This window comes from Eriocheir sinensis, chromosome 54, assembly GCF_024679095.1.
Source record: "Eriocheir sinensis breed Jianghai 21 chromosome 54, ASM2467909v1, whole genome shotgun sequence".
NCBI classification, from domain to species: Eukaryota; Metazoa; Arthropoda; class Malacostraca; order Decapoda; family Varunidae; genus Eriocheir; species Eriocheir sinensis.
Window position 1 is genome coordinate 5,730,101 of NC_066562.1, and position 25,508 is coordinate 5,755,608.

A 25,508-nucleotide genomic window follows, 5' to 3' on the forward strand; every position below is an offset into this window, starting at 1 on the left:
TCACACTCACGTGGAGGGCAGTGTTGCAGGGTGTGTTGCAGGCTTCCAGCAACGCCAGGCAGGGCTGTGCGGCTCCTCCAGGCTCCAGGGGCACCATAACACCAGTAGCACCATTAATAGTTTTAATACACTCACCGCCACACACCAAACAAGGATTCTTCAACAAACACCCACAAACTCTGTTCAGTTCGTAGTAGGCGTGGGATAAGCCTTGGCATCGGCTCCCACTAGGCTGTTTCTTTAGTTGTGCTGCAGTTCCTGTGTTTTTCTGTGTCTTGTTTTCCAGATAGTTTTAACCCGGTAGCTGCGGGGGTCATGTTTCTTAGGTTAGGTTAGGTTAGATTAAAGGCCCATCTAAGCAAAATAATGAGAAAGAATCACCGCTTACGCAAACCATTTTTTATATATATCAACGCATTTGTGATCAGTTTATGCATCATCTATTTTTTTTGGGGGGGTTATATCGTGGCACAAATTTGGCCCGTCGCTGGTACACGGTAAAGCCACAAATTTGGCCCATCGCTGCTACCGGGTTAATATATTCTTTTCTTTTTCTTGTATATCTTTGATTCTTTGTTCACCAAAAAGTAGTGATTCTGCTATTATTTTTTCTGTGTTGTGAGAAGTTAATTGTAAGTTAAATTTGTTTCTTATATCTTCATAACCTGTACATTCTCAAAGAAAATGTTCTAATGTTTCCTTGTCACAGTCATCATATGGACATCGCTCACTCTTTCCTTGGTAGCCATTAATCCAGTTTAAACTTAGCGTGTTGGTTCTTCCTCTCATCATTAATTTTGATTCTTCAGTGTTGTCTATCCAGCTTTCCTCTTCTATATTACTCTTGTATTTTCTGTATATACTTAGTGTATATTTCTGTTCTGCTTCCCTTCTCCACCTTGATGTATCCCATTCTTTGATTTTTGTTATAACACACACACACACACACACACACACACACAGTGGACTTTTTCCTCTCATTTATTTCTGCCCTTAATTAGGATGTTTCTTCTGTTGTACTCTCTCTCTCTCTCTCTCTCTCCTGAATTAAGTGAATATTTTTTTCGAAAAATAATAGCATGTATACGTAGTTATTATGGATGTATTCATAGTCTAATAACAATAACAATATATATTAGCATCCTAAAAAAAAAAGAATCGGACATGAGGAATTATCCAATAAATATATTCAATAATAAAATAATGGAGCCGGGAGCTATGATGGAAACGAAAAGCAGGACAAGATGGTGGGAACTTGGGAAGACGGTCAGCGAGGCAGTGACTCAGCAGCCAGCAGCACAACATTCAAGGCTTAATTTGTCTCCACAGGGCCCATACGCATGGCGACTGGCGAGTCCGCGCGCCGCCGAGCGTCACTAAGATCCAACCGGTACCGAGAGAGTACAACAGAAGAAACATCTTAATTAAGGGCAGAAATAAATGAGAGGAAAAAGTCCACTGTGTGTCTGTGTGTATGTGTGTGACACACATTGGTAATGGGACTGGTGGAGAGGGGAAGGGTTGGTAATGGGACTGGTGGATAGGGGAAGGGTTGGTAATGGGACTGGTGGATAGGGGAAGGGTTGGTAATGGGACTGGTGGATAGGGGAAGGGTTGGTAATGGGACTGGTGGATAGGGGAAGGGTTGGTAATGGGACTGGTGGATAGGGGAAGGGTTGGTAATGGGACTGGTGGATAGGGGAAGGGTTGGTAATGGGACTGGTGGATAGGGGAAGGGTTGGTAATGGGACTGGTGGATATGGGAAGGGTTGGTAATGGGACTGGTGGATAGGGTAAGGGTTGGTAATGGGACTGGTGGATAGGTGAAGGGTTGGTAATGGGACTGGTGGATAGGGGAAGGGTTGGTAATGGGACTGGTGGATAGGGGAAACGTTGGTAATGGGACTGGTGGATAGGGGAAGGGTTGGTAATGGGACTGGTGGATAGGGGAAGGGTTGGTAATGGGACTGGTGGATAGGGGAAGGGTTGGTAATGGGACTGGTGGATAGGGGAACGGTTGGTAATGGGACTGGTGGATAGGGGAAGGGTTGGTAATGGAACTGGTCGATAGGGGAAGGATTGGTAATGGGACTGGTGGAGAGGGGAACGGTTAGTAATGGGACTGGTGGATAGGGGAACGGTTGGTAATGGGACTGGTGGATAGAGGAAGGGTTGGTAATGAGACTGGTGGATAGGGGAAGGGTTGGTAATGAAACTGGTGAATAGGGGAACGATTGGTAATGGGACTGGTGGATAGGGGAAGGGTTGGTAATGGAACTAGTGGATAGGGGAAGGATTGGTAATGGGACTGGTGGACAGGGGAAGGGTTGGTAATGGGACTGGTGGAGAGGGGAAGGGTAGGTGGGACTGGTGGATATGGGAAGGGTTGGTAGTGGGACTGGTGGATAAGGGAAGGATTGGTAATGAGACTGGTGGATAGGGGAAGGGTTGGTAATGGGACTGGTTGATAGGGGAAGGATTGGTAATGGGACTGGTGGAGAGGAGAAGGGTTGGTAATGGGACTGGTGGAGAGGGGAAGGGTTGGTACTGGAACTGGTGGATAGGGGAATGATTGGTAATGAGACTGGTGGAGAGGGGAAGGGTTGGTACTGGAACTGGTGGATAGGGGAAGGATTGGTAATGGGACTGGTGGACAGGGGAAGGGTTGGTAATGGGACTGGTGGAGAGGGGAAGGGTTGGTACTGGAACTGGTGGATAGGGGAATGATTGGTAATGAGACTGGTGGAGAGGAGAAGGGTTGGTAATGGGACTGGTGGAGAGGGGAAGGGTTGGTAATGGGACTGGTGGAGAGGGGAAGGGTTGGTAATGGGACTGGTGGATAGGGGAAGGGTTGGTAATGAGACTGGTGGATAGGGGGAGAATTGGTAATGGGACTGGTGGATAGGGGAAGGGTTGGTAATGGGACTGGTGGATAGGGGAAGGATTGGTAATGGGACTGGTGGATAGGGGAAGGGTTGGTAATGGGACTGGTGGATAGGGGAAGGATTGGTAATGGGACTGGTGGATAGGGGAAGGGTTGGTAATGGAACTGGTGGATAGGGGAAGGGTTGGTAATGGGACTGGTGGACAGGGGAAGGGTTGGTAATGGGACAGGTGGAGAGGGGAAGGGTTGGTAATGGACTGGTGGATAGGGAAGGATTGGTAATGGGACTGGTGGATAGGGGAAGGATTGGTAATGGGACTGGTATTTAGGGAAAGGGTTGGTAATGGGACTGGTGGATAGGGGAAGGGTTGGTAATGGGACTGGTGGATAGGGGAAGGGTTGGTAATGGGACTGGTGGATAGGGGAAGGATTGGTAATGGACTGGTGGATAGGGGAAGGGTTATTAATGGGACTGGTGGATAGGGGAAGGGTTGGTAATGGGACTGGTGGATAGGGGAAGGGTTGGTAATGGGACTGGTGGATAGGGGAAGGGTTGGTAATGGGACTGGTGGATAGGAGAAGGGTTGGTAATGGAACTGGTGGATAGGGAAAGAGTTGGTAATTGGACTGGTGGATAGGGGATTGGTAATGGGACTGGTGGATAGGGAAGGATTGGTAATGGGACTGGTGGATAGGGAAGGATTGGTAATGGGACTGGTGGATAGGGAAGGGTTGGTAATGGGACTGGTGGATAGGGAAGGGTTGGTAATGGGACTGGTGGATAGGGAAGGGTTGGTAATGGACTGGTGGATAGCGAAGGGTTGGTAATGGGACTGGTGGATAGGGGAAGGGTTGGTAATGGGACTGGTGGATAGAGGAAGGGTTGGTAATGGGACTGGTGGATAGGGGAAGGATTGGTAATGGGACTGGTGGATAGGGCAAGGATTGGTAATGGGACTGGTGGATAGGGGAAGGGTTGGTAATGGGACTGGTGGATTGGGGAATTGTTGGTAATGGGACTGGTGGATAGGGGAAGGGTTGGTAATGGGACTGGTGGATAGGGGAAGGATTGGTAATGGGACTGGTGGATAGGGGAAGGGTTAGTAATGAGACTGGTGGATAGGGGAAGGATTGGTAATGGGACTGGTGGATAGGGGACGGGTTGGTAATGGTACTCGTGGAGAGGGAAAGGGTTGGTAATGTGACTGGTGGATAGGGGAAGGGTTAGTAATGGGACTGGTGGATAAGGGAAGGATTGGTAATGGGACCGGTGGATAGGGAAATGGTTGGTAATGGGACTGGCGGATAGAGGAAGGGTTGGTAATGGGACTGGTGGTTTGGGGCAGGGTTGGTAATGGGACTGGTGGATAGGGAAGGGTTGGTAATGGGACTGGTGGATAGGGAAGGTTGGTAATGGGACTGGTGGATAGGAAAAGGGATGGTAATGGAACTGGTGGATAGGGAAGGGTTGGTAATGGAACTGGTGGATAGGGAAAGTTGGTAATGGGACTGGTGGATAGGGAAAGGACTGGTAATGGGACTGGTGGATAGGGGAAGGATTGGTAATGGGACTGGTGGATAGAGGAAGGATTGGTAATGGGACTGGTGGATAGGGGAAGGGTTGGTAATGGGACTGGTGGACAGGGGAAGGGTTGGTAATGGGACTGGTGGATAGGGGAAGGGTTGGTAATGAAACTGGTGGATAGGGGAAGGATTGGTAATGGACTGGTGGATAGGGGAAGGGTTAGTAATGAGACTGGTGGATAGGGGAAGGATTGGTAATGGGATTGGTGGATAGGGGAAGGGTTGGTAATGGGACTGGTGGATAGGGGAAGGGTTGGTAATGGGAATGGTGGATAGAGGAAACGTTGGTAATGGGACTGGTGGATAGGGGAAGGGTTGGTAATGGGACTGGTGGATAGGGGAAACGTTGGTAATGGGACTGGTGGATAGGGGAAGGGTTGGCAATGGGACATCCATAAATACCAAACATATCACACTAACACTGACGCATACAAGCACTCATACTTTCCACGCACCATACGTGACTGGAACAACCTCCCTCATCAGATTTTAGACTGCGGTACAATAGACTCATTCAGAAAACAAATACACAATCACTTGTCACCACAACACACCAACACTTAACAATTACACTTGATTCACTTCCCTCCTCTGTACACCCGGCTCCCCCGTCCCCCCAACAGCCAACAAATATGCGTGTTATGCACCTGTACGGGTGCCCTGCGCATCATATATCCAGAAATAACAGCTAGAGCCCTGTGGGAGAGATCACATCCAATAATTTTAGCTTCGATGTCTGGGCCTGAGGTGAACGATTGTTTCAGTCCTTGTAGCTGTGCCTCTCTCACAATTATTTCCATAGACAGTACAAAGGGTAGGCGGTTATGACAGCAAGACACACACAATGGCAGTGTGTGTGTCTTGCTGTCATGACCGATGGTTTCCTCCCAAGACGACTGACTGTTAGCACACCTGTGCCTTCTCAGCGGCCTTGCAGTTAAATTATACACTTTGTATCCCGTCTGCGGCATGTTGCTACAGCCGAAGGCTAGGCAGCAAGGCATTGTTACATTAAAAAGCAGCCGAATCCGCTTTTAAAATAGGTAAAATTATGTTTTTATTACCTCAGTTCAAAGTCGGCGCGGTGCTCGAAGGGCTAAAAATGGCGCCCAGAAGGGCGGCTTATCGGGACTCTCTCTATAAAGGGAGTGGATGGTGCTGCTGCTGGGGCTGAGTGGAGAGACGAGTGGACGAGTGATTGAGGTGATGAAAGAGTTCCTGGAGAGCATGTGGCGTGCAAGATGTAGGCAATGACATAAACTATCAATCAATCAATCAATCTTGCCCCGAGTAGCTGAACACCGATTTTCTGTTTTGTTTGCTTTCACAGGAGCTGCCGATACAAAGGCCTGGCTGGGAGAAATATCAAGCCACCTGTGACATCAAGATCAAGACTCAGCCACAGAATTAAAAACAAATTCTGTGCTCATAGCTTTCAAAGATGTCAAAATGCAGCAATACTATCTCAAAATATCCCAACTAACTTAAAATAATCTTGAAATTTCAATATGATATGCTGGGGCTATGTGCCGTTATCTGAAAACTGTAACACGCAGAATCCAAACTATTTCACACGGAAGTTCTTCATTAGTAAGAGGTCCAGACTGTCAATAAACTATAATAAGCGTTAAATGAAGTCCCTTAAAGCATAATTACATAGTGGTGAGTGTTGTTAATTCCTCCAGTACGCAAGGCGGTGTTAGCGGCGGCCGGCGGCGTCTGCTGCGGCGAGGCTCACGCGTGTCAGGTGATGCAACCGCGGCCTAACTAGCCCATAAGACACCCAAGAAGACGAAGAACATGCCGGGAGGCGTGTGGATAAGTGTGTGAATAGGCAGCCGAGGAGGTCAAGACAATAAGTAATATGCTGGTGTGGCGGCGGCTGACAGTGGTGGTGGGGGCGCGGTGCCACGGCCCGGCCCAGGCACTGCTGCCCCCCTGCACCCCCAGGCACCTCGCCACCTCGGGGCACCTGCTGGCCAAGACAAAGCGTAGGTTGAAGTGTGTTTAACCATGTTCTAATACTGGCTGGAAATTCTCCTTTCATTCTTAACCCGGCAGCGTCGGCGGACCCATTTTTGGGCTCCCGCGAGTCGGTCCGCTGAAACGGCGGACCCCGTTTGGGGCTCGGCTCAAAACGCCTAATTCGAGCTAATTGTAGGCGGTGGGGGCATAGAGCAACCCTTCATGCATGCCCTGGGTCATTGTGGTGGATGATTGATCTTGAGGTGGTCTTATTTGCATAGGTTTTGCTGTAAGGTCATGGCAGAATGAACTAGCTATCCATACAGTATTGACTTGTCAAATGATCTAAAGTAGACAACAAGCGACTCTCGGCTAGATGCCATGTGTCATGAGACTGTTTATTTTGTAACAAACACCACCCAAAAAGAATGGAGTTTGAGTAAAAGTAAATATTTTTTACGGCTTTATGGTTATGAGAGGAGTACTCTGATATACGTTCCATGCTCTTTTTTTAGTCTCAAAATGCAGTGTAATGTTGACGTTTCTCGGCCACTTCTCGGCTTTCCCATTGCCGAAGCCCACAGGTTAACAATGCCAAAGAAATCTGTCTAATTTAAAACCTGTAACTGTAAATACTGGCTGGTAATTCTCCTTTCATTCTTAACAATCACGTAGTTTGCTCTGTCTTGTCAGGAGTCCAACGCCAAAGAAATCTGTCTAATTTAAAACCTGTAACTTGCTCTGGAATTGAGGTTGTTGCCGGGCTGTTTGCAGTGTAGCCCGGCACTGGTGGCTCCTGGTACTTTCCTCAGCAAAGTCTAGTTGACTTGTACCATTTTCTCTGCATGACTGTATAAATAGATCACATTTCTTATTGATTTCTTTAGATTACAAAACAACGATTATTTTTAGTCATCCATTTCCATCTCCCACTGCATACCCTTTTCAATGATTGTTGTGTTTCCTCACCACAAAACTCTGGTGTCCACAGGAGCCTCGGCGCGGGGTAAGACGCAGCCACAGTCCAGCCACCTGCAGCAGCTGGTCCTGGCAGACACACACTACATGGAGAGTGAGTCGCCTGGTTTTCCCTCGTTACAGTGTGCATTGACTGACTAACTGATCATTCTTTATTTGATGAATTATAGATATAGAACACATTGAACTATTTAGAGTCTGTCACTGCATACTCTTGGGCATGTGCCAGGTCTTTCGGTCTCAAGGATGCAAAGATGTTGTCCAGTAATCTCCATATCTTCTGCTATGTGAATTGTGGTAACTTACTGAAGAGTTAACATCTCCATACACAGAACAGAAGAACGAAATCCTCAAGACATTCCCGAATGTGAAAGCAACGGTGAAAAACATGTTCCATAATTTGTCTACCAACCTCAACAAGAAATACAGGTAGAGTGACCTTAACCTCGTACTTGCTATAGCTGACAAACTTTTCTTACCATACAAACCTTTACTATCATTTATGGGAACAATGATTACCATATGATAGTTATTCAGTTGTAAGAACATGAATTATTAGGTTTCTTTGACTGCTCAGTGGAATAGTAATGTGATTAATGAAGACATACTGGTCAGTATTATAAGACACTTACGGTTCTAACATCAGCTATTTCTAAAGGTCAGAGAGGGGGTCAATTGGGTTCTAATGAGTGTTTCTTTAGATTCACGGCACAGAAGGGTCATACTACCACCGGGGCCATAAAACTACTCCTGGAAATGCCAAAAACTCCTACGAAATCCTTGTCAAATATGTGAACTTGGGCGACAAAATGTTTAGTAATACGGCCCAGTGTAAGAAGTATTTTGTGACGTATAGAGATAACCATTAATGAGTGTTCCCCCAGCATTGAGGAGAAGACGTCTGCGATGGGCCGGATCAACCACCAGCTAGTGTTCCAGTGCACCGTCGCTCTTACCTGGCCCCACCCCGCCACCTTCACCGGCTACGGGTTCAACAAGAAGAACGCAGAGATTAGCGCTGTTATCAAGGCTGCGGAGATGCTGTACAAAGGTGCGGACTGGGGGAGGAGGTGCTGGCGACTCTTGGATTTTTGTTTATTTATTTCTTATTAAGTTTGTGCATATATACTTGGTTGGTGACTCTAGTGATTGTTTTATTTATTTTCCCTTTACGTTCATTTTTTTTCTTAAGGTTCGTACTTGGAAGTGTTTGTTAGTGACTTTGTGTATGTGTGGTTTGTTTATTTACTTATTCACTTATTTTCCATTACAAGTTTTTTTCTTTTAATGGACAGACTTGAAGGTGTCCATTGTTTACTTATGTACTTGTGTGTATTATCCATTCATATGTTTATTTTCTATTACGGTTGTTTGGGGGTTGTACATGGAGGCATCAACAACTATATATTTCTAGGAACACCACCAGCAGGCTTTTTTCTTTATTCTTTATTCTCCCCTCGAGCTTCCTCCTTAACCATAAAATAACAAATAAAAACAAAACTCACGTAACTTCCGCCGCACAGGGAACTACCTCACAGCGTCGGGCTACCCAGTCACGGCGTCGGTCGAGGAGCGTCAGGAACGGCTCAGGGAGTGGAACCTGCCGCCCACTATCACCGTGCCCACCGCCACCCACCAGGAGGGCCTCACGCTGCTTCGCCACTATGAGGAGGTGGGTGGGGCACTGACGGGAGAGGGGGGAATGGCGTGTTTCCTTCTCCCACACCTGTATCTTCACCACTAACCCACTTCCTCTTCTTACTAAACCCTTGATTAAAAAAAAAAGTGAGAGTTAGAGGGTGAAGAGAACTGGTGTATCATTGTTTGTTTGTTTGTTTTAAAGTATGTGGTAAAGGAACCCCCCAACATAGGTTAATAATTAGTTTCATAAGTAATTTTGTGGGCATTTTTTTAGGTAGGTGGGGCACTGAAGGGGGAGAGGGGGTAGTATTGGTAGTATTGTTTGTTTGTTTTTAAATATGTAGTAATGGACCTTCCCAACTTAAAAAAATAATTGGTTTCATAAATAATTTTGGGGGCATTTTTTGGGGGTAGGTGGGGCACTGAAGGGGGAGAGAGGGGTAGTATTGTTTGTTTTTAAGTATGTAGTAAAGGGCTAATTCCTTTTTCATTTACAGAGTGTATGTAAGGTGCAGTACAATCCTTATTCGTGTGTTTGAGCAGCACTGTTTTATCCCTTCCCGCAGGAGGTGCAGCCACTGATGGAGCGGGTGCGGGAGGAGGTGTCGCCGCCCCTGCCTGGCATGGGACTGGAGGCCGGGGATGAGGAGGGGCTTATGGCGGGGCTGGAGGAGGAAGGTGAGTCAGAGGGCAAGGGGGAGGATGGCTTTATCATTTTTATTTATTTATTTATTTATTTATTTATTTGTTTGTTTATTTATTTATTTATTTATTTTTTTTTTTTTGGGGGGGGGGGGGTCATTTCAATACAATTTTTTTCTCTATATATTTAATTGAGGGTGAAGAGAACTGGTGTATCATTCTTTGTTTTTAAGCATGTGGTAAAAGAACTCCCCAACTTAGGAAAGTAATTGGTTTTGTAAGTAATTTTGGGTATTTTTTTTTAGGTGAATAAATAAGTGAAAAAATAATTAAATCATCAAAAATAAAAATAAAACATAAAAAAAAATCTCCATGGGTCTCTAATTTTACCTTTACCTGTCAGGCCTGTCACCACTGCACACCACAATGGAGGCCAGGCAGCAGGAGGAGGCGCCCCGCAGCCTGCTGACAGGGCAGCGGCTCAACCATCAGCAGGAGAGGGACTCAGAGTACCGCAGCCAGTACCTCCGCCAACTGCTGGAGAAGAGACGCCTCCGCCAGGCTGCCCGGGAAGAGGAGAGGGAGGGGCGCCCGACGCTCCCCATGCTGCAGTACAGGTGTGTGTCACTCACCATGGTCTGATCACATGCTGTACTCACAATCACTAGCCAGTACCCTCCTGAAGAGAGTTTTGAAGCTTGTTACCCCATCACTACTTGTAGTCTCCTTGTAGTCTTGTGTAGCCCGAGACGTACTCAGAATCCACTGCTTTGTTTTTGTTTTTTGTTGTTGTTGTTTTTTGCAGGAAAGAAAGCAGCTCAAGGGCAAAAAAAAAAAAAAAAAAAAAAAAAAAAGGGGAAAAAAACCTGCTAATCACTGCTCCTAAAAAGATGAAAATAAAGAGTGACCAAAAAAAGGTCAATTTTGGGTGGAGAGGTGTCCTGATACTTTTTTTTTTTTTTACCACCCCTCCAGAGACGAGGTGCTCACAGCCCTGCAGGACAAGCGTGTGCTGGTGGTTTCTGGCGACACTGGCTGCGGGAAAAGCACACAGGTATGCACCATCCTCTTTGTTCCTTTGACATGACATCCCTCAGGCCTACTTAGCTAACTTGGAATACTGTAGACCAAGATTTGCAAGCTGTGTTAGTGTGTCTTAAAGTAATGGGAAGAGGCTGCAAGCTGTATTATAGTCTGTTCACTTAAGTCTGACCCAAGCTGACAACATAAACCTAAGCCTGTTTGCAAGCCGAGTGCTGATTGGCTACTGGTATGGCTTCCAAGTTTTCTTTAATCTCTGTTTGTGTTTATCTCATCCAGCACTTTCTGATAATCTGGACTGTGCTTACGAACACACTTGGGTTTTTGTTGTCAGCTTGGGTCAGACTTAACCCCTCCAACACGAGGATGTGTATGCTGCGTCCTTGCGTGCCCCGTACCGTATCCGAGGATGCGCATACTGCGTCCTGGCTTGCTTTAGTCAATATACGAGTTATTTTATCTCAATATTTATGCTTACATCTCAAAATTATCAATTAATTTATGTTTCTTTATGTGCACCATTTAATTCTGCATGTTTTCATATATAATACATGATGATTATGTTTAGTTTATGGCTGAAAACTTTTTATATTCAGTAGCGACATTTGAAATTTGGCGCGCGTGGCGATCCTGGATACAGCGCGGGGCGCTGTTTTGGCCCGGCCATAGTGAAGGGGTTAAGTGAGCAGACTTTAGTGTGACCTAAAGTAAATGCTAAAATGCTAAAAAATAATTAATACAGTTGACAGACAAACCTATACAACACCACATTATTCCCTTGGTGTGTTTCAGGTCCCACAGATGATCCTGGACCAGTGGGTGGCAGAGGGCCAAGGGGCAGAGTGCAACATCCTGGTGACACAGCCCCGCCGCATCTCAGCCATCTCCCTGGCCAAGCGTGTGGCTAGGGAGCGCAACGAGGCGGTGAGTGGCAGTGGTGGTGGTGGTGGTGGTGGTGATGATGATGATGATGATGATGGAGTTTGTTAGGGCATGAGGATATTACTGGAACATGTCATTCTACACTGTAAGGTGAAATGGTGGACAGGGAGAGAAAGAGGAGAAAGAGAGCAAGGAAAAGGATAATAACAAGGAAGGAAAGAGGGGGGAAAGGAGAAAGAAGGGAAGAGGGAATAGAAGTGAGGAGGAAAGGAGAAACCAGGGAGGAAGGAAAAGAAGTGGGAAGGGAAGGAGAAAGAAGGGAAAAGGTGGAGTGGTAGTGGTTGTGGTCCTGTAAGAGTGTAGTAATACCATAAATCTCTTGCTCACTTTTATTAACATATCTACACTTATAAAACCCTCTAAGTATGTAAGGTGAGAGACTGGAGCAACCTTCCCCTTCCTTCCTTCCTTCCTTGCCTTAAAATAAACAATAATAAAGCACTTCTCATTTTCGGGAGCAGTATTTTTTTCAGACTATTCCTGTTGGTGTTTATGTTAGCCCTTGACTTCTCTTGCAAATAAAAACAATCAGAGGTAAGAAATAGGGAAGGAGAGAATGAAATAGGAACGAAGGAAAGGAAGGAGGAAGAAGGGGCAATCAAGATCTATACTTTAGTGTGAAACAAACAAAAATAAAAATTCCTCACCCCTGCTTCCCCTCCACTCCCAGCTTGAAATGAAATAGGAATGAAGGTGAAGGAAAGGAAGGAAGGAGAAGGGTCAATCAAGATCTATACTTTAGTGTAAAACAAACAAAAATGAAAATTCCTAACCTCTACTTCCCCTCCACTCCCAGCTTGGCGAGAGCATAGGTTACCACGTGCGTCTGGAGCATCGGCCGGTCAAGGGCAGCGGCGGCGTCATGTTTTGCACCACCGGGATGCTGCTGCAGGGCCTCCACGCCAACCCAGGACTGGCTGGCGTGTCGCATGTGATCGTCGATGAGGTGCACGAGCGCTCCGTACAGACCGACATCCTGCTGATCCTTCTCCGCCGCCTCCTCCACCAGCGGCCATCCCTGCGGCTGGTCCTCATGAGCGCGTCCTTGAGCACACAGCAGATTCTCCAGTACTTCGAGAGGGATGAAGCAGCACTTATCAAAGTCCCCGGCACTCTCTACCCCCTCAAGCGCCACTACCTCCCGGCGTCGCTAGAGGTCCTCGGCATCAACCCTCGGCGCCACAACCTCACCGCCCTAATGGAGCCTGAGTCACTGCCGATGGTAAACGTGGACTTGATCATTGATGTCATCCGGTCCATTGACAAATCCCGACCTCCTGGCGCTGTTCTCTGCTTCCTCCCGGGCTGGCAGGACATATCGGCGGTCCAGACGAGGCTACAGAAGAATTTCGGCTTAGGGCGGAGGCTGTGTGTTCTGCCGCTGCACTCACGCCTCCCCACGGAAGAGCAGGAGCAGATCTTTGAGCCGCCGCCACATGGAAAGAGGAAGGTGGTGCTGGCAACTAACCTGGCGGAGACGAGCCTCACCGTGACGGACGTGGTGTATGTGGTGGACGCCGGCTTCCAGAAAGAGCACAGGTGAGCGGGGTGGCAAGGCTTTAACCCGTCCACTGCGATTGGCATGGATTTGGCCTTCACTGGTAGCCTGGTAACATACACTCCCAGGTCTTTCTCTGCCTCTGTGGTGGATAGTGGAGTGTTTCCCATGTGGTATTGGTATGCTGGATATCCCCTCCCAAGGTGCATGACTACATTTTTCTTCATTGAATTGTAGCAGCCACTTTTGTTCCATTCCTGTAGCTTGGTGATGTCTTCTTGGAGGAAATCCGCAGTCAAGGGATTAAGTACCTGTGTGGTGTGCTATTTATATATTCTTTCTTACAGCGCAGGAGGCAGCCAGATACAAAACTCATAAGATAAAGCATTTGCAGAAGCTTCCCCTACCACTAACTCCTGAAACAATAGAAAAAGCACACAATAACTCAATTCCTGACGACTTTAAAAGAAACACAGAAAACAAAAATACCCATTAGCTCTTCGAACCCCCAAACATTAAGGAATCAAGCTTTTGTATTGACATCCCTCTGTATTAAGTTACCTATCAGCACAAGTTTCTTTACCACATACCTCTCATTTAACAGACACCCTTCTCTATGCAATTACCTATCCTCGGAGAAGTGTCAATTTGTCTAGTAGAAGGCTATTAGGAACCTGTATTATTATTATTTTTTTTTTTACAGCAGAGTCAGTTCAAGGGCATAAAAAAGGCAACAAATATGAAAAAAAACGCTGCTCACTTCTCCTAAAAAGAGTTAGAGGAGTGGCCGGAAGATAGGTCAGTATAGAACCATTCCCTTACCCCTTCCAACAACACAACAGGTACAACACTCCCTCCCCCACAGGTACAACAGCAAGAAGGACATCAGCGTTCTCGGCAACCACTGGATCTCCCGCGCCAACAGCCAGCAGCGGGCAGGGCGGGCGGGGCGCGTTCAACCAGGGGAGGTGTTCCATCTGTACTCCACCGAGGTCCACCAAGACATGTCCCAATTCCCGGTGCCTGAGATCATGAGGATACCGCTGGAACATGTCATCCTGCAGTGTAAGGTGAGGGAGAGGAGGAGGAGAGAGTGGACAGCAGGGGAAAGGAGAGAGGGAAGGAGAGGAGAAGGAAAGAGAAGAATGGATAGCAAGGGAAAAGGAAACAGGTAAGAGATAGGGAAGGAGAGGAAAATGAAATAGGAATGAAGGTTAAGGGAAAGAAAGGAAGGAAAACTAAGGAGAGGGGGAGAAGAGGAGAAAAAATAGAGGAATTGATAAGGAAAAGTAAGAGGAAAGAATAGGATGGAGAGAGAGAGGATAGAGGGAAAGATAGAGGAGAGAGAGAAAAAGAAGGAAGGAAGGAACAGGACAGAGAGGATAGATGGAAAGATACAGAGAAGGAGAGAGAGAGGTAAGAGGAGGCTTCTAAGTTAACCAACTTCTAGTATACTTGTGAACTCCACTAGGTACACACACACACACCTAACACTACCTTATCTCCCTTTCTCTCAGGCTCACTGCGGCGATGAGAGCGTGAGAAGCTTTCTGGCGGAGGGGATCAGCGTACCGTCGCGCCGCCTAGTCTCCAGCGCTCTCACCACACTGGAGCGTCTGGGTATGCTGACGCCCGACCGCAGGCACACCACCGAGCACCTCACCGCACTCGGCAGACGGGTGACGCACTTCTCTACGCCCCCGCACCTGTCCAAGGCCATGGTTCTAGGGTCTCTGTTCAGGTAAGGTGGTCAGTGGAAGTAGTAGCTTAGTGGGACTCTCTCATGAACTTTGCCACTAAAATTCTAAGTATGATGGGACCTTGCTGTGAACTTTTCGAAAATTCTAAATCTGGGCGGTAAAGGTCAGGAAAATTGGGTCATGGAATTTTTATAGTGAAACAAGATTGGCGAGATTGTTTCTGTGTTGGCTATAGGTAACGTATGGGAGGAAGGGGTAGGTGTGGGTGCTGTGTGGCAGAGCGGTGCGGAAGAAAGGACCAGCGGGAGCCAACACAAAAATGATCTTGCCAATCTCGTTTCACCATAAAATTCTGTGACTCAAGTTTCCGGACCTTTAGCGCCCAGGTTTAGAATTTTCAAAAAGTTTACGGCAAGGTCCCATCATACGTAGAATTTTAGTGACGTTTTTTTTTCCCCCATCAGAGGACACGGCTCAAGGGCAACAAAAAGGGTTTTGTGTGTGCCCTTGAGCTGTCTCCTTTATTGTAAAAAAAAAAATAGATGACAGGACACTTTCTATTGTTTTTGTACCACTAACTTAACTACCATTTTAACTACTTCAATAACGCACACCTGCACATCATATTCCAGGTGTGTCGACCCGGTCCTGTCCATCTCGGCCATGATGTCAGGGGGTCGGGGGGTCTTCCACAACAGCATCGACCTCCGCGCCAAGAACAGATTGGTCAAGCTGGCTGCCGACCCCACCAGCGACCTCCTTGCCCTGTACGGCCTGCAGCAGGGGTGGCGACTCTGTGACGGCTATGAGGAGAAACTGTACTACTGTAATGAACGGAACCTCAGCCATAGATATTTGAGGTTCAGTGACGGTAAGTTTTGTATAGGGTTTAGTGAAGTTACGTTAAGTTGTATTTATTTTTGTATAGGGTTTAGTGAAGTTACGTAGTTGTATTTATTTTTGTACAGGGTTTAGTGAAGTTATGTTGAGTTGTATTTATTTTATGTAGGGTTTAGTGAAGTTACGTGGAGTTGTATTTATTTTTGTATAGGGTTTAGTGAAGTTATGTAGAGTTGTATTTATTTTGTATAGGGTTTAGTGAAGTTATATTGAGCTGTATTTATATTTATTTTGTATAGGATTTAGTGAAGTTATATTGAGCTGTATTAAGTTTTGTATAGGGTCTAGTGAAGTTATATTAAGCTATATTAAGTTTTGTATAGGGTCTAGTGAAGTTATATTGAGCTGTTAAGTTTTGTATAGGGTCTAGTGAAGTTATATTGAGCTGTATTAAGTTTTGTATAGGGTTTAGTGAAGTTATATTGAGCTGTATTAAGTTTTGTATAGGGTCTAGTGAAGTTATATTGAGCTGTATTAAGTTTTGTATAGGGTCTAGTGAAGTTACGTCAAGCTGTATTAAGTTTTGTATAGGGTCTAGTGAAGTTATATTGAGCTGTATTAAGTTTTGTATAGGGTCTAGTGAAGTTATATTGAGCTGTATTAAGTTTTGTATAGGGTCTAGTGAAGTTATATTGAGCTGTATTAAGTTTTGTATAGGGTCTAGTGAAGTTATATTGAGCTGTATTAAGTTTTGTATAGGTCTAGTGAAGTTATATTGAGCTGTATTAAGTTTTGTATAGGGTCTAGTGAAGTTATATTGAGCTGTATTAAGTTTTGTATAGGGTCTAGTGAAGTTATATTGAGCTGTATTAAGTTTTGTATAGGGTTTAGTGAAGTTATATTGAGCTGTATTAAGTTTTGTATAGGGTCTAGGGAAGTTACGTCAAGCTGTATTAAGTTTTGTATAGGGTCTAGTGAAGTTATATTGAGCTGTATTAAGTTTTGTATAGGGTCTAGTGAAGTTATATTGAGCTGTATTAAGTTTTGTATAGGGTCTAGTGAAGTTATATTGAGCTGTATTAAGTTTTGTATAGGGTCTAGTGAAGTTATATTGAGCTGTATTAAGTTTTGTATAGGGTCTAGTGAAGTTATATTGAGCTGTATTAAGTTTTGTATAGGGTCTAGTGAAGTTATATTGAGCTGTATTAAGTTTTGTATAGGGTCTAGTGAAGTTATATTGAGCTGTATTAAGTTTTGTATAGGGTCTAGTGAAGTTATATTGAGCTGTATTAAGTTTTGTATAGGGTCTAGTGAAGTTATATTGAGCTGTATTAAGTTTTGTATAGGGTCTAGTGAAGTTATATTGAGCTGTATTAAGTTTTGTATAGGGTTTAGTGAAGTTATATTGAGCTGTATTAAGTTTTGTATAGGGTCTAGTGAAGTTATATTGAGCTGTATTAAGTTTTGTATAGGGTCTAGTGAAGTTATATTGAGCTGTATTAAGTTTTGTATAGGGTCTAGTGAAGTTATATTGAGCTGTATTAAGTTTTGTATAGGGTCTAGTGAAGTTATATTGAGCTGTATTAAGTTTTGTATAGGGTTTAGTGAAGTTATATTGAGCTGTATTAAGTTTTGTATAGGGTTTAGTGAAGTTATATTGAGCTGTATTAAGTTTTGTATAGGGTTTAGTGAAGTTATATTGAGCTGTATTAAGTTTTGTATAGGGTTTAGTGAAGTTATATTGAGCTGTATTAAGTTTTGTATAGGGTCTAGTGAAGTTATATTGAGCTGTATTAAGTTTTGTATAGGGTTTAGTGAAGTTATATTGAGCTGTATTAAGTTTTGTATAGGGTCTAGTGAAGTTACGTCAAGCTGTATTTATTTTCCAACACTTCCAATTTATTTTAAGTCCATTCAGTGCGTTCATTCCCTCACATGCCAACTCTATCTTAATACTCAAGCACTTTATTGATTCATTTTACTTCCTCTCTTTTTTTTTCCCTCTACACTTTTTTACATGCCCTTGAGCTGCTTCCTTTCCTGTAAAAAAAAAAAAAAAAAATCTTCATTGCTCATCCACTCTATTGATTCACTTCACTTCCTCTGCAACACTTAAACTTCATCTCTCCATTACTCATCCACTTTATTGATTCACTTTACTTCCTCTCTGCAACACTTAAACTTCATCTCTTCAATACTCATCCACTTTATTGATTCACTTTACTTCCTCTCTGCAACACTTAAACTTCCTCTCTCTAATACTCATCCACTTTATTGATTCACTTCACTTCCTCTACAGCACTTAAACTTCATCTCTCCATTACTCATCCACTTTATTGATTCACTTTACTCCCTCTCTGCAACACTCAAACTTCATTTCTTCAATACTCATCCACTTTATTGATTCACTTTACTTCCTCTCTGCAACACTTAAACTTCATCTCTCCAATACTCATCCACTTCATTGATTCACTTTACTTCCTCTCTGCAACACTTAAACTTCCTCTCTCTAATACTCATCCACTTTATTGATTCACTTCACTTCCTCTCTGCAACACTTAAACTTCATCTCTCCAACACTCATCCACTTTATAGATTCATTTTACTTCCTGCACATTTTAATCTCTCATCTCCTAACTCACTCCAAATACTCATCCATATTACTGATTGTCTCACCCTAACACCCTCTATTCCATAACTCACTATCATCATCATCATCATCATTTCCTTTAACATCCATTTTCACTCTTCCTGAGCGGCTGGACGCTTTATGGCTCTCCTCCATTCTACTCTGTCTTCTGCCCTATGCTCATCCAATCCCAGCAATGCCAAGTCTTCCTGTATACACCTCCATGTTTTCCTAGGTCTACCAACTGGTCTCCTTCCTTCTACCTTTAATCTCTCCAAAACTCCCATAATTCCATAACTCACTAACCTTAACATACCTCACAGACCCACTTGAACTAATATAACCTTGGGTACTCATCCACTATTCATCCATATTACTGATTGCCTCTCTCTGACACCCTCTATCCCATAACTCACATCAACATACCTCACAGACTCACCTGCACTAATACTAATAACCAGACCCAAGACATAAACAAAAGACACCTGTTTCCACCCCTACCAGGCATCAAGCAGGTGTACGCCACTCACCTATATGACGCGCGGCTGCTGGACCGAGAGGATGTGAGGTCGGAGTTCTCGCGGTGGAACATTAACCGCCATAATGGACAGTTGGTGCTTGGTGTGCTGCTGGCCGGGGCGGGGGCGGGGCGGCTCCTGCACTACCACCGGGGATCCTACAGCAAGGGCATCCTCAACCCGGAGTCCTTGGCTATTAAGAGCAGGTGAGTGAAAGGGAGAAAGTTTTTTTTTTAAGCTCTGAATATCCAATTTTTTGTAAGCTCTGGATATCCTTTTTTTTTTCCTCTTGAGCATGACTAAGCTTACATACTTGAGCTTATTTAATTTGCTGTGTTTTGGTAAGTTCCCCTCGACTGATCTTCGTGGCCTTGGGAAGTATTTGTGAGGGCTGAAAGTGTCGAGAATGCAAGCCCTCGTAAGTTAGGTGATGTGTTCAGTTAACCTGTCCACTGCGATTGGCACAGATTTGGCCTTCACTGGTAGCCTGGTAACACATACTCCCAGGTCTTTCTCTGCCTCTGTGGTGGATAGTGGAGTGTTTCCCATGTGGTATTGGTATGCTGGATATCTCCTTCCAAGGTGCAGGACTTTACATTTTTCTTCATTGAATTGTATCAGCCACTTTTTGCTCCTCTCCTGTAGCTTGGTGATGTCCTCTTGTAGGAAATCCACAGTCAAGGAGTTAATGGGCAGTATTACAAGACACTTTCACTTCACACATCAGCTATTTCTAAAGGTCAAAGAGGGGGTCAGTCGGGTTCTAATGAGTGTTTCTTCAGGTTCACGGTACAGAGGAAGGCTCAAACTAGCATCAGGGTCATAAGACTACTCCCGGAAATGCCTACAACTCCTACGATAGCCTTGTCAAATATGTGTTCTCGGGCGGCGAAATGTCTTGTAACACAACCCTATGTGTTTAGTTAAGTTCCTCCTGATAATAAATGCAAGGTTACACTATACAGCACTCACCTCTCTTACCCCCACCCAGGCAAGGCGAGTACATAGACACAGGGAGCGACTGTGTGCTGCACCAGCCCCCAAAGAACACCACCTCCCTGCCCCCACACCTGCTCTGCCTCAACCTCAGCCGGGATGCAGTCAACCGGAGGACAGTGGCACGTGACCTCTCCCTGCTGCAGCCCCTCACTGTGGCGCTGTTTGCTGGGGACGAGCTGGAGGTCACCGAGGGGATGTTGTGCATTAGTGTGGATGGTCAAGACGAGTGTTCTTTCCAGGTGGATGAGAGGTTAGCATAGTAGCTGCAATTTTATCTTTACCTGATATATAGAAATCATTGCAATCCGCCTCTTACCTAATATACGGAAACCATTGCAATCCACCTCTTACCAAATATATAGAAATCATTGCAATCCGCCTCTTACCTAATATATAGAAATCATTGCAATCCGCCTCTTACCTAATATATAGAAATCATTGCAATCCGCCTCTTACCTAATATATAGAAATCATTGCAATCCACCTCTTACCAAATATATAGAAATCATTGCAATCCGCCTCTTACCTAATATACGGAAATCATTGCAATCCACCTCTTACCAAATATATAGAAATCATTGCAATCCGCCTCTTACCTAATATACGGAAATCATTGCAATCTGCCTCTTACCTAATATACGGAAACCATTGCAATCCGCCTCTTACCAAATATATAGAAATCATTGCAATCCGCCTCTTACCTAATATACGGAAACCATTGCAATCCGCCTCTTACCTAATATATAGAAATCATTGCAATCCGCCTCTTACCTAATATACGGAAACCATTGCAATCCGCCTCTTACCTAATATATAGAAATCATTGCAATCCGCCTCTTACCTAATATACGGAAACCATTGCAATCCACCTCTTACCAAATATATAGAAATCATTGCAATCCACCTCTTACCTAATATACGGAAATCATTGCAATCTGCCTCTTACCTAATATATAGAAATCATTGCAATCCACCTCTTACCTAATATATAGAAATCATTGCAATCCACCTCTTACCAAATATATAGAAATCATTGCAATCCGCCTCTTACCAAATATATAGAAATCATTGCAATCCACCTCTTACCAAATATATAGAAATCATTGCAATCCACCTCTTACCTAATATACGGAAATCATTGCAATCCACCTCTTACCAAATATATAGAAATCATTGCAATCCGCCTCTTACCAAATATATAGAAATCATTGCAATCCACCTCTTACCTAATATATAGAAATCATTGCAATCCACCTCTTACCAAATATATAGAAATCATTGCAATCCACCTCTTACCAAATATATAGAAATCATTGCAATCCACCTCTTACCTAATATACGGAAATCATTGCAATCCACCTCTTACCTAATATATAGAAATCATTGCAATCCACCTCTTACCAAATATACGGAAATCATTGCAATCCACCTCTTACCTAATATATAGAAATCATTGCAATCCACCTCTTACCTAATATATAGAAATCATTGCAATCCGCCTCCTACCTAATATATGGAAATCATTGCAATCCACCTCTTACCTAATATATAGAAATCATTGCAATCCACCTCTTACCTAATATATAGAAATCATTGCAATCCACCTCTTACCTAATATATAGAAATCATTGCAATCCACCTCTTACCTAATATATAGAAATCATTGCAATCCACCTCTTACCTAATATACGGAAATCATTGCAATCCGCCTCTTACCTAATATACGGAAATCATTGCAATCCACCTCTTACCAAATATATAGAAATCATTGCAATCCGCCTCTTACCTAACATATGGAAATCATTGCAATCCGCCTCTTACCTCATATATAGAAATCATTGCAATCCGCCTCTTACCTAATATATAGAAATCATTGCAGTCCGTCTCTTACCTAATATATAGAAATCATTGCAATCCACCTCTTACCTAATATATAGAAATCATTGCAATCCGCCTCTTACCTAATATATAGAAATCATTGCAGTCCGTCTCTTACCTAATATATAGAAATCATTGCAATCCACCTCTTACCTAATATATAGAAATCATTGCAATCCGCCTCTTACCTAATATATAGAAATCATTGCAGTCCGTCTCTTACCTAATATATAGAAATCATTGCAATCCGCCTCTTACCTAATATACGGAAACCATTGCAATCCGCCTCTTACCTAATATACGGAAATCATTGCAATCCGCCTCTTACCAAATATATAGAAATCATTGCAATCCACCTCTTACCTAATATACGGAAATCATTGCAACCCGCCTCTTACCAAATATATAGAAATCATTGCAATCCGCCTCTTACCTAACATACGGAAATCATTGCAATCCACCTCTTACCTAATATATAGAAATCATTGCAATCCACCTCTACCTCTATTGCAAACCTTCCCCCACTCAGCGTCTAATCATCACGACACTAAAAATGAACAACTGAAAACTACTTTAAATCACCTCCTCTGTGTTCCTAAGTCTTCTCTCCTCCGCAGGACCGGGCAGTTCCTCCTCCAGCTAAGGGCGGCCCTGGACGAGGCTGTGGGCTACCTGGTGGACACTCGCGGCCTGCACGCCACACCTTCCGAGGCCGACCGATTCTGTGAGGACCTGGTGAGCTTCGTGAGTAAGCTGCTGACGACACAAGGGGAAAAGAAGGCGATTAGGGTGGGGGACGGTGATGATAATGAGGAGGAGGAGGAGGAGGAGGAGCCATTGTCGTATAGAAAAAGGAAAAACAACCATATAGAGAAGTGGTAAGAGACTAAATGAGGGGTGAGATAGATAAGAGGAGGAGAAAGATGAGGCAATATACAGAAAGAGAAAATGAACACAGGAATGATAAAGAAAAAGCCATAGGAGAAGAAAATGAAGACAAATAGAGAACACATAGAGAGAATTGGTAAAGACAAGTGAGCTAGATAAGAGGAGAAAAATTAGCAATATATGGGAAGAGAAAAAGAACAGGAATGATGAAGAAAAAGCCATGAGAAAATAAAAGAAAGCAAATAGAAGAGGAAATCAAGGAATCCACAATCAGTCTACAACAAAGAACAGCTCTAGTCTCTTGCCATACAGTCTCTGGTCTCAATAACAGTGTATTTACCTGTATGAAATGTAGGCAAATATATGGAATCTCTGTGATACATTTTCTGTGTATACTAAATTGACTGTAGTTTTGTATGGCTCCTTTAATTCCTCGGCGAGTTAATAGTGTTTGTGTTTGTCAATTATGAGATGAAAATTATATTGTTGAAGAATTTTATTTTATTTTTATTTTCATTTTATGTAGTGTCTTGTAGTCAGGAGCCTCATATATGGGTTTCAGTTCTGCACTCCATAGATTAGACAACACTAAATGAACTGTAAATACATGTACAAAACAGATTAATAATTTATAATAAAAGAAAAATGAGCAAAAAATATAAATGAAATGTATATAATAGGGAAGAAGTCTCTCTCTCTCTCTCTCTCTTTTTCTATTGTACATTCTTAAATTTTTATATATATGAGGGCTCAGTGGTCATATGCTGGAGGGAGACAAAGGAAGGAATTATAGGAGAGGAACAGATCCCAGGAAAGGAACAAATCCCAGGAAATGCATATATAGTTCAGCTCTCAAGTATTTTTTCCTTCTGTGAATACCAAAATGTTGTCAAGAAAAAGATTACTAAGATCGATATTATAAGACACTTTCGCTTCTCACATCAGCTATTTCTAAAGGTCAAAGAGGGGGTCAGTTGGGTTAAAGAGCCAATTTCACAGTCCAACACAGTGTCTTGTCAAAACTGGATATTCATACAATCCAAAATCTGTGAGGTCTTAATGCCACATAAGACACAAGACTTTGGAATAGGCATCTTGTGTATGGAACTCAAATATAAACACCAGACACTTTACTAACTCAGTACAGGGTTGATGAACTAAGTAGATGAGCTCATAATTTCTCTACAGGTACATTTGAAGAGTCTTACTTGTACTCTGTCCAACAAGGCAAGCTGCTGAGAATCCTATCTCAGCATGACAGGGAAATTCTTTGATCATCAAGGTACACAGTATTACACCGTTGTATTTTTTTGTAAATGTTTCCTACACTGGCACTACAGGAGATAAATTGAAGCTTGGTATAGCCCAATGTTCTCTAGGCCACAGGCAGTACACAATGTATGGACGACTGGAATTCTTCCCTGAGTAAGGTTGCCTGTCTGTGTGTCCACTGGATTCATTAACGAGGGGTTTGCACGTAAGCCTAGGTGAAGCACTGTTCACCTTTGTTACTTAACAATTTGGCATGAGATGTTTTCCCATGCATGTCATGTTTATTTAAATTTTGTATGTACTATGAAATCTAGTTATGGCACACAACTCAGTCCAATCATAATTAAGTACTGTCACTTATCCAAGCATGTCGGATTTATCAACTCTAATATTTTTTATCTCAACAACCCGCAGATGTTCTAATTTCTAACCCGAATCCTTGAGACGGGATGCAGAATTTTTGGTATCAAACCAAAGGATATCCCACGGCTGAAGGCCTCTGGAACCCTTGGCAGCATCTCGGGCCACGACAGCTGCACCTCCTGCTGCATGCACCATGGGTGGCAGGAGGCACCTCGGGGCAAGACACCCGTACTGCTCTGCTGGCCGACCTCTCTCCCGTACGTACATTACATGCACCTTATGATTCACTGCCTCGGAAAATAGTGGTGTAAGGGAACAGGTGGGAAGGTGAGGGCCATCACCACAAACAAAATAGGAATCAAAGGTTAGGAAGAGAAGAATATTTTTTTATAAGCTAGGAAGAAGAGGAGGACAATGAGAAGGAGGAGAAGAAGGAGGTGGAGATAAGAGGGAGAAGAAAGACGAGAAAGGAGAGGAAGAGGAGGAGAAAGAAATCATGTGAAGAAGGAAGAGAGATGAAGGAGGAGGAGGAGGAATGAGAGAGAAAACAGAGAAGGTATAAAGGAAGGAAGAGTTAATGAAAGGGAAGAAGAATGAGAATAAAAACAAAAGTAAAGGAGAGAAAGAAGAGGAGAATAGAAGAGAGAATAGGAAGCTGTCCTCGCCTCGGCCGCCGCGCGAGGCTCCATGAAGCCTTACTGAAGCTTCGCGCCTCGGCCGGACAGCCACGCACGCCATTCACTCACCTGCTGCGTCTGTCGCCACCACAACTCGAACTACATCTTGTTGGAAGCGGGTACGGTGCAGGACGCCAGGCACAGAGACTCCTGGGCCACGGGAACACTAATAAATACGGGAGAGGTCGGCCATGATGGTGGTGGTGGTGGGCGTGGCCGAGACCCGCACGCCCCCACACGGCCACCTCTCGCCCTTCAAGGCTATTTCAATACAGTAAAAAGAATGATAATGGTAATGCTGATATAATATAAACAATGGCAATATTATGAGCTATGATAATGGTCGTATTCCCCGGAGTTGGCGTAGTGGGGTGGGTAAGGAGAAATTTAACGCCCCCCTCCCTCCCTGCTCTTATAATTATAGTTGATGATGATGATGATGATAATAGGAAAAAGAAAAAAGAAGAATAAGAATAATGGATGATAATAATAGGCTATATAGATGATCCCCTGCCCAGTATGACACGCGCCGAGGCTGCTTCATTTACTCAAGAAAGAAAAAGAGAAGA

At 43.9% G+C, this 25,508-nt stretch overlaps 2 protein-coding genes and 1 long non-coding RNA gene across 4 annotated transcripts in view; 1 reads left to right on the plus strand and 2 right to left on the minus strand.

Annotated features, from left to right (window-relative positions):
• Nucleotides 1–5,652, minus strand: part of LOC126983621 (venom phosphodiesterase-like) — a 40,861-nt gene extending 35,209 nt beyond the window's left edge. The window contains exon 1 of one of the 2 annotated variants that reach the window (XM_050836471.1): nt 5,533–5,652. Coding sequence is in view for 1 of the 2 variants with exons in the window: in XM_050836468.1 (XP_050692425.1) it covers nt 5–97 (93 nt within the window). In the remaining variant the exon portion in view is untranslated. Of the gene's footprint in view, nt 1–4; nt 114–5,532 lie in introns of those variants that run through there. The other variant, XM_050836468.1, reaches the window with a different exon arrangement.
• Nucleotides 5,653–6,155: 503 nt separating this feature from the next.
• LOC126983622 (ATP-dependent RNA helicase DHX30-like) lies at nt 6,156–23,124 on the plus strand. Its single transcript, XM_050836472.1, has 16 exons — nt 6,156–6,459; nt 7,425–7,505; nt 7,744–7,840; nt 8,296–8,462; nt 8,935–9,083; nt 9,619–9,730; nt 10,098–10,311; nt 10,670–10,748; nt 11,528–11,659; nt 12,474–13,216; nt 14,041–14,245; nt 14,693–14,916; nt 15,508–15,746; nt 18,849–19,068; nt 19,854–20,111; nt 22,357–23,124. The coding sequence occupies exons 1-16, from the start codon at nt 6,333–6,335 to the stop codon at nt 22,619–22,621; spliced, it is 3,312 nt and encodes a 1,103-aa protein (XP_050692429.1). The 5' UTR covers nt 6,156–6,332; the 3' UTR covers nt 22,622–23,124.
• LOC126983626 (uncharacterized) lies at nt 19,897–25,324 on the minus strand. Its single transcript, XR_007736048.1, has 3 exons — nt 25,009–25,324; nt 22,322–22,492; nt 19,897–20,037 (listed from the first exon to the last, which is right to left on the minus strand). It is a non-coding gene; the product is annotated as an uncharacterized LOC126983626 (long non-coding RNA).
• Between the last annotated feature and the right edge of the window lie 184 nt (nt 25,325–25,508).